This window comes from Abramis brama, assembly GCF_963993115.1.
Source record: "Abramis brama genome assembly, chromosome: 11".
NCBI classification, from domain to species: Eukaryota; Metazoa; Chordata; class Actinopteri; order Cypriniformes; family Leuciscidae; genus Abramis; species Abramis brama.
Genome location: NC_139973.1, coordinates 17,469,922 through 17,487,454, shown reverse-complemented (window position 1 = coordinate 17,487,454; position 17,533 = coordinate 17,469,922). Strand labels below are relative to the sequence as shown.

At 37.4% G+C, this 17,533-nt stretch overlaps 1 protein-coding gene across 1 annotated transcript; it reads left to right on the top strand.

Moving 5' to 3' along the window:
- The first annotated feature begins 3,200 nt into the window (after positions 1-3,200).
- On the top strand, positions 3,201-17,336 carry rpl5b (ribosomal protein L5b). Its single transcript, XM_084129023.1, has 8 exons — positions 3,201-3,327; positions 3,767-3,836; positions 3,923-4,038; positions 6,149-6,283; positions 14,151-14,353; positions 14,550-14,727; positions 16,342-16,430; positions 17,172-17,336. The coding sequence occupies exons 1-8, from the start codon at positions 3,325-3,327 to the stop codon at positions 17,266-17,268; spliced, it is 891 nt and encodes a 296-aa protein (XP_083985149.1). The 5' UTR covers positions 3,201-3,324; the 3' UTR covers positions 17,269-17,336.
- The last annotated feature ends 197 nt before the right edge of the window (positions 17,337-17,533 follow it).

Below are 17,533 nucleotides of genomic sequence, written 5' to 3'. Positions count from 1 at the left end.
CAGCTTTAGAGGTTTTTATATTTAGTGAATCATTATATTATAGGCTACTTTTATTTTTTCAATGTAGATATTTGTCACTATGAAAATGGCACTATGAAAACTATGAAATATCAAGATTAGATATCATGTTGTCCCAGTACTTATTGGTATCCTGCTCAACATCTCAAAAACCTTCTAGTCACTCAATGTATAAATTGTATAAATACAATTGGTACAATGTATAAATAAATTGGCTTGGCAGCATGTTATTTTGAATGCATACAATATAAATACTCCCATGATGATCAGATCATCAGAATTCTTGATGCTTACTTTGTGTCACAGTATAAAAACACAATGGACTAAAGTGTTTGTTTCTTTTTAAGGTGGTCATACTCTCCGCTAGTTTCCTCTGATCTGGGTCTCACCCCACCCTAGACTAAACGTGGCACTGTTATCCGTGACAATGTTGTGACCACATACACGTGCACACTCTGACCACAAATGTGGACCTATAATTCAAAACTCAAAATAATAACGCTAAAAAAAAAATAACAGAGCAAATCAAATGGCATTTATCTCTTGGCAAACAACCCAGCTCATAACATCAGTCGTACAACATACGCGTGCATGATTTAACTTAGAGTAAATCTAATTATAACAATGATACATTGCCAACATATGGCAGATTATATCAATATAAACTATAGACTAGAGGAATATGATACATTATGCATACGTTCTGACCAGTGTTAAGCTGAGTCTTATTGAGATGTCTGAGACTCTGGCTAAAGGAGTTAGCAGTGGTGGCTAACGGACAGTCTAGATCTGAACCTGTAATGCTGGAACTGTTTTAAGAGTCTCAAAAATGACAACTGTTCAAACTTATTTTAGTATATAAACTGTGTTTTACTAGCTGACAAGAAGCTAGATGAATTGACCCTGAATAACTAAATGGACAACTATATAAAAACCACAACAAACAACGGACGTTGGTCGGCATTTACCTCCCTACTGCAACAGGCACAGACACACACACAAACATTCTAGATTAAAACCCGTCTCAAACTGTTTACCTTGAAGTCTTTTTCAATTCCAGGGGTTTTAGCTAAATATTAACTTTCCATGGAGCGAGGTAAAGTTGCATAACCTTGCGCACACTGAGGGTTCAAGCCCGTCGTCAACGGTCAGTTTTCACACTAGGGCAGGATTTCAACAGTCCAGTCCATGAATGTGTAAAGCCCGTGTGGTGTGTGCGCAGACAGCAAGGCAGTTACCGCAGCTCCTCTAGCAGTCACTCATGCCATCAGAAGACGGGCTATGTGCTGCGGCTGCGCTGGACACAACTGCGCATGCGCACACATGCGCTGCCTGCAGGGCTAAATCATCTCTCTACCACCCTCTGCTGTAAACAGTAGGCTACATGTAAACACACGACAACATTAATATAATAAATGTTCTCATGTATTACATTGATGTTGTCGGAACTCGTGTGTTTACATGTAGCCTACTGTTTACAGCAGAGGGTGGTACACTGTTAAAAACAGCCACACTTAACAATTTCAAGGTCCACCTCTACGTTTTACCAGAGATCTTAATTGTGCATCTTCAGTGATTAAATGTAGCCTACAGATGTAATTCATAAACAAAAGGCAATCTTTGAAGACATAATGAAGAAAATGTAGTTATTTCATAATTATTTACATTACAATGAGTCTGTCTAGGCCTATTTGTTCCTCACAATAGCTATATCTTAGGTAGTACTACTTAGCCAATAAGTCACAACAGAATGAACTCAAAGCAGTTCAACCTTATTTATTTGTAGTGAGCAAGAGTTTTAAATTTAGCAGTTGCAATGTTTTCTGGATAATCCCAAAGTATATTTCATCACTGCAATCAGAATCTCTCGATATTTTAAATCATATGCTGATTAGAGATTGCCCATACTTTTTCATATTTTATTAAAACGGATTAAAACAGCTCTTGTGAGAAGAATATGCCAGATAATTGAATAAACAACTCACCATTAGATGGCTAGGTCATCTGCGAAATGTAGATTTAATTTAGAAGTTAGTGACTAGACAGATATTTCGGATAGCAGCTAGCAACTAACACTGGAACTAACTTTTCTGGTTTTCCTTGGTTTTGCTGACGTTAATCTCATTTCTTTCTGATGTAGGACACACCTTTCGCTCTCCAACAATGCATCACTGACGCAGCAATCAGCCTATTAGAACTGCTTTATACGTGGAACCTATTTTAAGACACAAAAAGAGAATCACTTTCTCTATGTAATGAGGTTAATGTCTTCTCTTTTAAAGGTGTGCCTAAAAGTCAAGCTGTCAAAATGGTTTTGTCTGCATTTCCAAAAAGAAAACATATTAAGGAGAATTCTGTTAAAATTATAAAAGAATAATTGCTCCAGATCTCATAGTTTATGACCACTGTTTACATAGTTCCATCACAATGTCACTTCCATCTCATCTAAAAATGATTCATTAATAGCATTTTGTGCTGAAAATAATGGATTTGGAAATTCTATTTAAATAATATATATTTTAAATATGTATGAATATCTTTAAATAATATGAATAATAATATTAACACAAATAATTTTCCATAAATAATACACTTTTCCACAATTATTTCTGCTTGATTGCTGTAATTTTCTAGTGGATAATTTTCACAATTGTTGCAACCTGTTGCAAATAATCAGAAAAAAAGAAAAGTTCTACACCCAAATGAACAATAAATCTAATTTTACAAAATAAACATCAAGATACAAATAAATCTATTACAAAAATGTCATTAAGTCATCTTCTATTCCAACAAAAACATTAAGTAAAACAAACAAAAAAATTATATTGAAATGGCTTATGTTTATTTGACTAGCCTGTTTCTTTAGATGTTAAACTGTGTTAAACATGCGATAATTTATATTTTTATGTAGGCCTATTTTCATAGTTTAATTGACTGTCTAAAGGTAAAACGATTAAATCTATAAAAATAAAGCACAGCATAACAGCTAAGTAGACAGCTAAACTGCATCTTCATGTAATGAGATAAAGCCAGTAGGCCTATTTCTTGGAACAAAGCGATATGAGCTGGACAGATGTCATTTGTTGATAAGCATTGTTCATACAAATGTATTTTAGCTAATATTCGCCTTTATACATCCAAAAGAGCAGGTGTCGCTGTGCTTTCCTCCTCACAGTGTTGTTTTGACCCGCTGTCGATGGTATTTACCGAGCATGCGCACATCATTCTTTCTTTTCCAGGGCAGCCGAGTCAAAACTCCCTAGTTTGACTCCAGGCTCCGGCTTAGGAGACTGAAAAGTCTACAAAATGGTCAGTACGCGCCGAAATACTTCTGTTATTGTGTTCCCTAAAGGTTAATTGTCTGTTTGGTGCGCTTACGTTACAGTGTGATGACAGATAATAAAAGGATGGCATAAGATTTTCTCGGATAGACAAGAGTTCAAACGTGGCCTTATGGCTGATTTCAAACCCTTCCCACATGAGTTTCAGAGATAGTTGCACAATGTAATGAATATTGGCAATATTGCTAATGTTTTTTCGCAACCTCACACGCTCTCAAAAAGCACAATATGAATATGTTATTAAACACCTAATCGCGGTCTCGCGTGCTGTTTAATTTGCAGGCCTTTCACCCTTTTGCAGTCCTATCACTTCGGTTTTCATAGTAGCAGACATTTCGATTTGTTTTGCGTCTGCAGGTTGATTATCTGATGTGATTGGCTTTTAAAGTACTTTGTTGTTCTTTTAGGGATTTGTTAAAGTAGTGAAGAACAAGGCCTACTTCAAGAGGTACCAGGTGAAGTTCAGGAGAAGGAGAGGTAAATGCAGAACTTTGAACAGTTTGCCTATATGAAGTCATACAGACAAGGTCTCATTTTCATTGTATTCTCTTTTTGCTTTTCAGAGGGAAAAACTGATTACTTCGCCCGAAAGCGCCTGGTTATTCAAGACAAGAACAAGTACAACACACCCAAGTATAGGATGATTGTCCGCTCCTCCAACAGGGACATCATCTGCCAGGTGGGTGTAAAGCTGCTCACCGTTTGCCCCATGACCATTTGTGAAGTGCTCATGCAGCAGGATATTCTATAATGCCGAAAATCAGTGTTTGAATAGGATGGGAGATTATGGGGAAAAGTTTAATTGTCACTTGACAAAATATTTATTAAGCACTAAAAGCAATATTTGGTCATAGTTTATATTAGGTGGCCTTATTTAACTATACAATATACTTATTAAATGTGTACATGTAGGTGCATAGCAGTTACAAATAATGTACTTGCATTTAATTAACATTTGTGACCCGTGCTGGCAAAATTACTCGCAATAGGCAAATTTTCAAAAATGAGTTTGTCATTCTCTATTAAAAAAACCTTCAAAATGATGTATGATTTATTTTGGAATCAGACAAAAAATGACTGAACTACACCTGTTTGGAGTTGATAGTCAGTAAAGTCAATTTTGAGAGAAATCGAGTTTTCTAAAAGTTCCAAAACAAATCACCTAGCAGCCATACCCTAAAATCCTTGGTAATAACACCAAATTTTATTATTATTATTATTGTTTTTTTTTTTCCATGATGCAACAATTATTTGGTTTACATTGAGACAGACTATATATTAAGAGCTACTGTTCTGCGAGGATCTGATACTATGATACACATCAGATGTTTTTCCCCAAAAGTTAACCAAATGTTCACTTAAGACATAACAGATGTTTGCCTCAATACTCGCCAAGACAGATATTTAGAAATATTGTAATTCTGTATATGTGTAGATTGGGATCGCGCACTGTCTTTGTGCTCACGCTTAGGATGCGTCGGTCAGCGCGAGTGAGATCGTTTTGTTTACATCAGCATGAGTTTAAAAATCACATTTCATTGGTTCAGACTCAAGCCAACAAGAATTTGCTGTGAATATTCGCAAAGTTGAAATGCTGCGCTTTAAAACGATACCAAACTTGTGCTAACGGGGTAATGCGAGAAGTGAGCAGAGACAAATGGCATTTTTCATGGACAAAGGAAAGTTACTCCTCAGAATTGCTATTTGGAGTATTGGGATTGCTAGACATGTGCAAGCAATCTCAATTTTGTTAACCTCAAATTCATTTTTCACTTGTTTTGCCTGTAGCTAGTTAATAGACCGTGCGCATTCAGACTCATTTTGCCAGCGTGGGTCAAATTTGTTGTCACTGTTAACTTTACCCCTAATTGAAACCCAAACCGTTCGGACACTCATGAGTTTGTGAGTCATTGCACACGCTACGGCGAGCCACGACCATATGGGCATCAACGATTTCCATGCAATTTCTCACCTGTGAGCTTTTATGACAGCAAAAATCATACAATGTATCCTGGCGTAACCATTCCTTCTAGCCACAACCATACCTCAAACTCAATAGCAATAAATGTGGGAATTTTCTAGAAAGAACATGTAGTTACAAAAATAACTAAATCCATAGTCTTGTGGGTATTCCATAGCCACTTTTCCACTGTCGGGCCGAACGGTTCTAGTAATATTTCCACGAGCCTGGTACGGCTTGATTCCAAACTGTTCTCGGCCCGGAATTGGCCAACCGTGCTGGTAGAACTTGTAGTGACTTTGCAATTCGGGTCACAGCTTCTCTGTAGCTGGCTAGCTAAGTGTGCTATTTGAGCGACGTAAACAAATTAATAGCATTAAAAAGAAATATCTGATCATCCTCCATAACATGGTCACTATTTACATCTCATATCATCTGTAAACTATTGCATTACTAGGCAACAATTGTATTTGTATTTATATTACATTCCAAAGAGTTCCGTTATCAGCCCCACAGTGGAAAATGAAATCCGTTATCAGCTCCACAGTGGAAAATGGAACCATATTTGTACCGGCTGGGCCGGATCAACATGGAACGGAACAAGCAAAGAGAACGGTTTGGCCCGACTGTGGAAAAGTGGCTAATGTTAGTATATAGTAGTTATATTTTATGCATTAAATGTAGTTTTTGAAAACTGTATTCTAAAAATGTTTGACATGCATGTTCTCATTATTGTGCATAAGATGAATCAAGCTTATCTGTATATGAAATCACTGAAGAAATATCCCTGTGGAGTCAAATGTGATTTAAGATTTGTTTGTTTTTCCAGATTGCCTATGCCAAGATTGAGGGTGACATGATTGTGTGTGCGGCCTACTCCCATGAGCTGCCCAAGTATGGCATCAGTGTGGGTTTGACAAATTATGCTGCGGCCTACTGCACTGGGCTGCTGCTCGCCCGCAGGGTGAGTCTTGCACTTGCTTCTTATTTTGACTCATTTCCCCTTTGAAATTGATTTATGAAACTTTACCTTGCAGATATGTCTCAAGAACTAGAGTAGTTGCATCAAATTAACTTATTATCTAGTGGTTCTTCATGTTGACAGATATGAAGAAATATGTCTGTAAAGAGTAATTTCAGATCAAATTTCTCCAAGATGGATTGTGTTACTCAAAACTGAAACTGCAAAAGGGGTAGCACTCTTATATGTAGTCCTACATGTACTGTGAACTCAAGTTTTATTCTGTTCAGGGCTCCAGACTGCGACCAAATGGTCGCATTTTGCGACCAAAATTTGAGTGTGTGCGACTGAATTTTACATCCAGTCGCACATGTGCGACCAGTAAATTTCATCTCGTATAGTGTGATAGTGGGCGACAACCGACGTCGCGTACGATGCTTTACGACATCACGACAAAAAGACTAGCATGTTTAATTTTTTAACGGTCCTCCATGACGGGTTCCGTCAAGAGTGAATGAGTGTGTGTGTGTGCGCGCGCGCGAGTGAGTGAGTGAGCGAGCGAGAGTGAGTGAGAGAGTGTGTGCGCGAGTGAGTGTGTGTGTGTGTGTGTGTGTGCGTGCGCAAGCGAGAGTGAGTGTGTGTGTGTGTGTGTGAGTGAGTGAGAGCGTGTGTGTGTGTGTGAGTGCGTGTATGTGTGAGTGAGTGCGTGTACATGTGCGAGTGAATGTGTGTGTGAGACGGCTCGCGATGACTGGTCGTAAAGCAACGTGTAGTCTGACAATGTTTCTTTTCCAGGACATGACAAGATTTTTAGGAGTCAAAATCGTGTAATCTGACACAGTGACTATCATAACATACACAAAAATTGTGTAATCTGAACCAGGCATAACTATAATGGTATACTGTGGTTATAAAAGTAGCCTACACATCTTTTTCCAGCACTTCAAAACTATATCATATTTAAATGTTATTTTTAATGTGTTGACCAAAACATTTTTGTTCATCCTTTAAAGATTGTCTCTATTTATAAAACTGAAAGTTTTAAGAAGTAGGAAAACACTTATTTTAAAAAAAAAGAAAGACTAAATTACCATTGTAAACATAGCTGCTGAGGGAGCTTATTGGCTATTTTCACTCCCTAATATCTATTTTGTCACTCATTTTGCTTTTGAATTAATATTAAGACATTATGAATGATAATAATTAAAGTTAACTTTATCTATACACCTCAAATTAAGCTCAGTGCTTTGTCATCCCACAGTGCTACCAAACACTTTCTGTAGAACTTAGTGCCGCTGCCCTCAGATGTTAGTCTGGAGCCTGTGATCTTAAAATAAAACTGCACCATAATTTCTGTACGCTAAGTCTATTTATTATCAAAGCATTTGTCTGTAATAGTTATTTAGGGGGAAATGTGAAGGTGTGCCCCTAAATTTTCTGCTTGCGCTCCTAAAATGTTAAGTCAGGGGCTACAGCGCTCCTAATAAAAAAAGTTAGTCTGGAGCCCTGCTGTTGAAACCTTGAAAAGGTTAAAGTCAATCCAGATTTAGCAAAGGAATTTTAGATCAATCATTTATATAGGTATTTTGTTGTTTAGCCATGAAAAGTGATTGTGTCCCAGTTTGCATACTATACATCCTAAATGGTGTTCAAAATTAGAAAGTGTGTCCCAAATCGTAGTATGTTGAAATGAGTATCCCATGATATCCTGATGGTCTACTGTTTCCAGTGGAAATTTGAAGTGCAAATCCATGCACACTCCAATGCACATGTCAAACTACGCTCTTGGAGGGCCACTATCCTGCAGATTGTAGCTCCAACAAGCTCAAACAACTGCCTGGAAGTTTCTAGTTATCCTGAAGACCTTGATTATCTGGTCCAGATGTGTTTAACTTGGGTTGAAGCTAAAGTCTGCAGGACAGTGGCCCTCCAGGAATTTAAAGGGGTCATATAATGTCATTTTTGTATAAGCTAATATGATTATTTAGGGTCTAAATTAAAAGTTTGTAATATACTTTAATTAAAAATTCTCATTAGTATTGTAAGAAAACACTAATTTTACCTAGTCAAAAACAGCTGTTTTCAGCACGCCGTTTGAGTGCATGGGTCTTTAAATGATAATGAGCTGTGCTGACCCCGCCCCTCTGCTCTGTGCGGACACCGTTTGTAACACAATAACCATAACGCGTTGTTTATTATAAACATGGGATTATGAATTATATTGAGAACGTCATACATAGAAAAAAATGCCGTAATGTACCCTGAGTGTAAACAGCCGCATTCATCGTGAAGCGTGCAGCAAGTGATTTGCAAAGATTAATATAAAGGTCAATAAAACGTTACTCACTCACTTCTTCTGGAGGTGCAGCAGGAACACAAATAGTTGGTACCGATCCTTTTTTCAGGAGCAGCTTCTTAGCAAAACCAGCTTTATACTGACCCTCGTTTGTAAAGCAGCCTGGTGAAATGATTCGCGCAAACATGAAAGCATTAACGTTGTGGGGAATATTCCCTTCGAAAACAAACTCAGCCACTGCGTCTTCAGCGGTTCGGATTTAGGAACATCAAAATGACTGCTGTGTTTATCACACCCAAGAACAGAACACCACAATCGCTTAGACGCCATTCTACTCAGTGCTCCAGCTATCAGCAATAATGAACGCGCCGGTTGGCGCGGACTATGATTGACAGCTCGCTCACGAGGGCGGGTCTGTGTTGAAACGGGTCTGTCAATCACCATTGAGGGAGGGGCGTCCGACCGTGTGACGTCACACGGTCGAACGGCTTGATTTAGGAGAGGGGGAAACGTATAAGAAGATTAAAAAAAAAAACACTGGATGGATTATCATTTTATGATGGTTGTGTACAGGCACTGCCAACACACATTTCAGTACAATCAACTTGTAAAAGTGCATGTACCATTATATGACCCCTTTAATTTGATGTAAAAATGTTAAAGGGCACCTATTATGCCCCTTTTTACAAGATGTAAAATAAGTCTCTGATGGACAGAGTATGTATGTAAAGTTTTAGCACAAAATTCCCCACATATTTTTTTTAGCATGTTAAAATTGCCACTTTTTGAGGATGAGAAAAACGTCCCTTTAAATGCAAATGAGCTGCTGCCCCCCACCCCCTTTCGAGAAGAGGGCGGGGCTTCAAGAGCTCAGGGATTAAAGTTCTCCGTCGCTACGACGGATTTCCGTTAATTGCAGCGAGTCTATGACGGATTTCCGTCAATTGCAGGGTTCCAGACTGTCCTTAATGTCTTAAATTCACTTTTCCTAATTTTAAGGCCGTAAATAGGCTTTCATTTCTCAAATAGTGTAATAAATGTCTTAATTTTAGTTTGAATAGGTCTTAAATTAAGGAAAGACGCGGTGTATTCACCCTGCTGAGGGGGATGTGATCAAAGCCTGGAGTGGAGCAAAAGCACGTTCCTCTCTCCACTCTAAGCACTCTGTAATCACTTCGCTCAGGGTCCACTCCGGGTTTTCAATTACCGCTCACGGAAAGTGCATGTCAGGCTACAGCTGAGCGCTGAGGTGGAACTGTATTTCAGTCACCATGGACACACTTATAATGCAGGTAGGGCTGGGCGATATAAAAAATATATCGATATATTTTTGAAATGCGATATGGAATTAGACCATATCGCATATATCGATATAGTTCAAATTTGGGCTGTGATCCTTGCTCCCCGCGCCCCTCTCCTCCGCTCCTCCTTTTCCACTCTGCGTGCGTGTTTAGAGCGTTATGTTATGAGAGGCGAATCATGACTACTTCAGAAAACCCAGCACAATAGGAACTACCAGGCAGTGACATAAGTGTACGCTGAAATAAAGTTTTTCACCTCAGAAAAACGGACTGTCTTGTCCTGTCAGCCGTTATACTCTTCTCGTAGCGCACACTCAATTGCACGCGCAAATGCAGCGGCGCGCGCTGAGTATCGCCTCACTGTATATAAAGTGCAAAATAAACTACGAGCATGCAACGCCGTTACGTTGTAAATTACACGAAATAAAAGTAATGCAGGTATGATTTTCATTCTATTCACCAGGAGCAGTTTCCATGTTTCATTAACAGTTCTTGTATTGTGTAGGCTATTCACCATGGTAACTGTCGTTTCCATATTAACCCCAAAATGTCACTATTTTTCTTTGTGTTATTTTTTATTTTTTGAAATGACTGTAGTGGCTCATACCAACATTGTATTTACAAAAACTAGTTTGGGACTGCTATTTAATAGCTTAAGCATAGGCCTAATGTTTATTTATTAGTACTAGTCTTTACTATTAGTCATATTCTTACAATTTATGTTAAAGGGATACTTCACTTTAAAATGAAAACTCTTGTCATCATATACTCACCCTCAAGTTGTTTCAAACCTGTATGAATTTCTTTCTTCTGCTGCACAGAAAGATAGATATTTTGAAGAATGTCAGTAACCAAACAGTTAACTGGAACCATTGACTTCCATAGTACTTTTTTTTCCTACTATGGAAGTCAATGGTTCCAGTTAACTGTCTGGTTACTGATATTCTTCAAAATATCTTCCTTTCTGTGCAGCAGAAGAAATTAATTCATACAGGTTTGAAACAACTTGAGGGTGAGTATATGATGACAGAGTTTTCATTTTAAAGTGAAGTATCCCTTTAAGTAAAGGGGAAAAGTACTTGTGTGTGTTAACAAATTTTGTGTAAACGTGTTATAATTTGCCTATATATATATATATATATATATATATATATATATATATATATATATATATATATATATATATATATATATATATATATATATATATATATATATATATATATATATATGATTTGTTTAAAAAAAAAATTGTGATTAATTAGTCATTCTGACCTAAATCCAACATGGCTGCCAATGGTGCAGGACATTCAGATTTTGAGATAAGTAAATATAAATTAAACTTACTTTTCTTTTGAAAAAATAATACTAACACTGCTAACATTAATTATGAACATTGTCTTAAGGTGCTGAAAAAGAAAATTTATAAAAATGTTGTTCATGTTGTTATTGCACGTTTTGAAATAAATGTTACACCTGAGTCACATTGCCAGTTTTGGGTATAAAAAAGGGATTAACTTTGTATTCATTTTTGTAACAATCTTTATTCTGAGTTTTTTTTTTTTTTTTACAAATTATAAAATTTACAGGTTAAACTGATACAGCCTGTCTGTATTGAGTATGCTGGTCACATGATTTGCTTCAAGTTATCTGTGATCAGCCTGACCTAAATCCCAATTTTTTTTTACCATTTTACCAATTTTTTTAAACCATTTTTATGGTAACGCAAGGTCCGATTTCAAAACGGTTTTGACAGGCTGAATCTTGAGTTTGTAAGCTTTCCAATGATATATAATATGTTAACATTATATGGGTTGAAGTATAGGATATAATTGATTTAAACATGCAATGGCAGTTACAGTTATAGATTTGGTCCTTTTTTATACCCTAAACAGGCAATGTGATCTGGAGTCACAACTCATAAAATCCAAAATACATAACATTTTTCAAAAATTCTTTTGGATATGATTTACTTAAGTCCAGATGATATAAAAAGTCCAGATTTTCTACTCTTGCCTGTTTAAGGGTTAAAATAGCTTTTAAAATACGCCTACTGGCAATATTAAAGCGGTTTAAAACGTATCCCCTTAAAACGCTATTGGTCTCGACTATTTAAAAAGTTAAAGGAATATGACTTGGCCTAAAAAAAAATTCAGTCAGAAGAATTTTTTTCACTTTAATCCCTGAGAGCTTGTGCAATAAACAAAAAGGATAATCTCATACACTGGAATGTCAGCGGGTTTCAGTTCGAACCGGAGTCGGACAATGCCTACAGAGCCAGAGAATATGTGCTGTATAGAGAGAGAACAGGTATAGTTTAGTTTAATTACGGTTATAACTTGCGTTGTCACCTTGCTTTTATCCACTACAAGCCTGTTGTAGCGGACCGTGTCAGAATGATGGCCAAAAATATACTGATTAGTTTTATAAAGTTTATTGTACCTCACACAAAAGATGAAGCGTCCGTTTTCACTGAGCTGAATAAACAGTACAAGTGCGCATTAAAGTCTTATCCATAATCTCTCTCTCTCTCTCCCTTTTATTATCAACATACACAGCGAATCACACAACACCTGTTAGAACTAACAATTACCTAATATATATACAGATCTTTTCAGGGGGTGCTTAATAAATTGGTAAACTTTATATACGTAAAACTACTCCCGATGGACTGTAATAAATTGTGTGCTCTCCCTTTCATTACTGCAGTGACCAGTAACGTTAAGCCTATCACTCCGGAGACCATAAGCTGGATCGTGAACATTTTGTACTGATCCATCCTTAAGTAACACATTTTTAGCCAAACCTGCTTTGTATTTGTATTTGACCCTCGTTCACAAAGCAGTCTGGTGTAAAATGATTTGCGCAAACATAAATGCATTTAGGTATAAGGGGGGCGCATTCCCTTAAAATAAAATGAATCCACTGAGGCTTCAGCGGCTCTGATGTCAGAAGTACACGAAGACCGCTATGTTCATTCTTGCATCCAACGACAAAACACCTGAGTTGCTTACGAGACATTCTTGTCTACAGCTGCTCCGGCGTCGAAACAATGTTGGCCTGTGTTCAGCTCACTCAGGGCGGGTCTGTTAATACGGCAGTATCCGTCAACAGTCATGGGAGGGTGACGTCACTTTGCCCAGAATCTGATAAAGACTTTATCAGCAACAACATTGTGAACTTTTATAAAGATATGTTTGGCTGTTAACTTTAAATGCTTCATTATGAAAAACATGAGTTTTCTGCATGGAAGACCCCACAACTGGCAGAGTAACATACTACTTTTCTCTCTAATACAATGGAAAGAATTGTTGTGTACTGAAACTGTAATGCGGAGTGTCTATAAGAGGATGTTAACCGTGGCGAGATGATTGACAGGCCAGTTTCCAGTGACAGTCTGGTACATTAACGATGCAATTATGATTTGGTAGTATGTCCCAAAACTTGGCTACTCTTCTGCTGTACACTCAAACTTGCGTACATTTTCTTCACAAGTGTACATCATTTTAGGGCCTAGATAAGTAGGCAAATTGGGATGCAGCAAATGTTTATAATTGTTTAATTATTAATTACATGTGTACCTGTAGTGCAAGAGTAATCCAAATGTCCATCTGTGAAATTGTCCCATAATGCATGGTGCTGGATTTAGACATTTCATTGAGCAAGAATCTGTATTTGTAAATGTGCTACGATTGGGTGCGTTTTACACCTGGTACTAACGGTCATCTCAGGCGACACAATCACGAGTGGTCAGCTGAGTCTTCCTTTGACCACTTGTGACTTGCTGCTTTTTTGACTACATATCTCATTTGCTACGCCAGATCCATGTAAAAAATGCAGAATTTCAAGCAAGTTGCTCTTAAGTGCAGTACTTCAACCTGAAGTTTGGATGTGCATGCTTTGTGATCTGCATCACTGCATGTTATCATAAATACCAAAGATGTTCTATAAACTCTGACTTTTTCAAATTCCATCAGATTTATAAAAAAATAAAAAAACTGCATTGCTGCAGCATTGTGTTGGATAAGTAGCCCATCACTAGCTTTGATGGTACAAAGAGAATGTTTTCGCATGTGTTTTTGATCTCCAAATTTGGTTTGAGTGATAAGATCACAATGCTCTTGCAATCCAATCTTCTCTAATTAAGAGTTAATATCAGGAGTAAATGGGTCCTTAAGCAGTTCTTTAACACTTGAATGAATTTTGATTCTGGATAATTGATATGAGGGCACAAGCACTGGTTCTAACTGGACTATTGTGTGCTTTCTTCCAGCTGCTGAACAAATTTGGCCTTGACAAGGTGTATGACGGCCAGGTGGAGATCACCGGGGACGAGTTTAATGTGGAGAGCATTGATGGACAGCCTGGAGCTTTCACCTGCTACCTAGATGCAGGCCTGGCCAGAACCACCACTGGCAATAAGGTATTCGGAGCCCTGAAGGGAGCGGTGGATGGAGGTCTCTCCATTCCTCACAGGTAGATCTACCCTCTTACCGTTTGTTCTAGGTTTTCCTATTTTATATAATTCTGTCTACTTGATGACAAATCTTGAAACTGAGCAGCTTGTTGCTGTGATTGCAATTCAAGACGGGACTGATTTTAAGACATGTTTACATTGGAATCATCAAAACTGCATGAGCTCTGTTCATTAATACTGTGTAATTTGTCTTAGCACCAAGCGATTCCCAGGCTATGACACTGAGAGCAAGGAGTTCAATGCAGAGGTCCACCGCAAGCACATCCTGGGCCTGAACATCTCTGAGTACATGAGATACTTGATGGAGGAGGATGAGGACGCGTACAAGAAGCAGTTCTCTCGCTTTATCAAGAACGGCGTTACCCCTGATTCAGTATGTACTGGGTGTTTTTTAACATAGTTAAAGATGCCTGATATAAAGTGGGTTGGGCTTAAAAGATAATACTCCAAACAAAGTTTTAAAAAATAAAAATTAGAGATGCACGTTATATCGGCCACCATATCATATTGTCCGCTATGTTCATTTTTAAAGTTATTGTTATCGGCCCGATACGAAAATTTGGCCGATGTATTAAAGCTGATTATTTCCTTTAGCTGAGATACTTCAGATGCACACTGTTCACCATGATGGTTTTGAATAGCTTAAAATATGATTGAAATCACTTCATAAAAGAAAATATGGCAGAAAAGAAAGAGGAAAAAAAAAGTGCAACATGCTGTGCAAGTCTGTCATATTGGCTACATAAAATTATAATAACATTTATAATTGTGTGCTTGGGACATGACTTTTAATAGTGAGACTTTTTTTATTTTTGTAATCAAGCTTTCAAATTATATACAAGTTGGGAATTAGATTTATCGGGAATATATCTGCTTTCAATATAAAGAGTTATTGGTATCGGCCAAATTTTTCATATTGGTGCATGCATACCTATTAAAAATAAATAACCCATCTCTGTGATTCTGTATAACCTTAAGTGGATGGAACATTCAAAGTTGACTTCTCAAAAACCATGCAAAATGACACTAATCCATATGACCGTAGTGTGTCTTCTGAAGCAAAGCGAATAGGTGTGTGAGGGGAAAAAATTAGAATCCTTTATAAACTATTACCCATGGCTTCCAGGCAGGGCGCTTGATGTAAACGTCAGCACCATGTGAAGCGTGACAAACACACTAAGTGATGGTTTATAATAGGGATGCACCGATACTTTCATTTTTAGTACTTGTTGACACCTGTATTTTCACTGCATTTGTAATTTTAAAATGTATTGGGTAGTGAAACCAAAAGAATATAAATCATATTAGTTGGCTTAATTTGTTAATCAAATATATATTTCCTTCAGTTATTTCTATGCTTGCTTAAGCCTGCTAAAATGCATTGTATGAGCTTCTGTTACGTTCACTGTTCATTCGATTGCTCTATCATATTTTATCTTTCATTTAATAGCACAGCACACATTTAGAGCAGCTCCAGCAGGGCTCAGTGCTGAGGATTGGCTCAGTGGTACAAATGATTAGACACCAGTGAAATATCAATTCTATATTCCAATTTTGATACTACAAGAAAAACTACCAGCCTTATTAATGTGAATTTAAAACATTATTAAACGTAAGCAGTCAGTAATAAAATAACAATAAAATTGTTTAATATTCCACTAATTAGATGCATTTACTTCATAGACAGCCGCCTTTTTTATCCCCATTATACGCTGTTGTCAGTGTTTCTTTGGACACAAACACTGTACACACGCTGCCTATCGGTTGTTGGTATCGGTGCATCCCTAGTTTGGTTATTTTCCCTTGCATACACCCATACATTTTGGAGGGAGTTTCCCTTTAAAAATTGCAAATCCATGACTTGGTTTCACATTAATGCAAGTTCAGTATTTCATGAACACAAGATTAACTTCAGGCTTTATCAGCCTGCTTTACTCTAATATCTTGTGACAGTTTTGCTATATTCTAATGTGTCTCTCTTCCTCAGATGGAGGAAATGTACAAAAAGGCACACGCATCCATCCGGGAGAACCCAGTGCATGAAAAGAAGCCCAAGCGGGAAGTCAAGAAGAAGAGGTACAGATCTTTTGTTTGGTTGCTTCATGTCTTGTGCTCTTAGGTTGATGTTCACGAGCGTTTCACAGACAAGGCTTAAGCCTAGTTCCAGACTAAAATACATGTTTTAACTGAAAGCAACTTGCACTGGCATATCCTAAAATATATCAGTGTGAGATGCACACCAGTAATGTTTTCTTAAGGCACGTTTATAAAAGCTGCTAAAAGGCCTAATCCTGGCTTAATCTAAACCCTGTATGTGAAACCGGGCCTTAAAGTCATGTTTTTGCTAACATGACTCTAACATGAGTCAAAGTATTTTGTCAATTAAACCATTTAGATAAGGTTTGATGTCCACAATAACTCTTCTGCTGCTTGATGATGATACCCTTTCAGACTGAGCAAATTGTGGTTGGTCCTACATTTGCACAGTTGATGCATATTTCAAGACGGGGCTGAGAGCAACTTTGGTTAATAGTTGGACATTTAGTGTCAGTGGAGCCATTACAGGAAGTTTCATTGTTTTAAATTTTTTTCAGAGCGGACATGAATTGTCAGATAGTCCCAAGTATAATTCATTAATGTTCTTTGCAGTCTTAAGTAAATCAATGATCTTGACTAATGCTTGTTTGGTCAGGGAAAATTGGTTAGTCTCACCTAAATGACTGTTTAATTGAAATGTAGTGCTGTATTTAAAGGTGATTTTCTGGGAGAAATTGCTTGCTACTTGTGTTTGCTAAGATTGAGTGGTTCTCTTTCTAGATGGAACCGTGCCAAGCTCACACTGGCTCAGAGAAAAGACCGTGTTGCCCAGAAGAAGGCCAGCTTCCTTCGGGCTCAAGCTGCAGAGGAGGACTAAAGCGCGATCCTTTGTGTCGTCTCATATCTGTGCAGAAATCTTTTGTTCTAATAAATATTTCAGAAAAGGCTTTGTTTCTGTCTGATTGCTTGTAACATTTAATAAGTAGGTGTATTTTCAAATGTTAAATCCTTGCTTTAACACCTGACTTTAGGGAAACCTTTAGCATTTACATAAGGAAGTGGCAAACAATGGCAATTTAATCTTTCAGTTTGCTGTATTGTAGTGAACACTCTTCTGAATGAGTGAATAAACTGAAAACGCA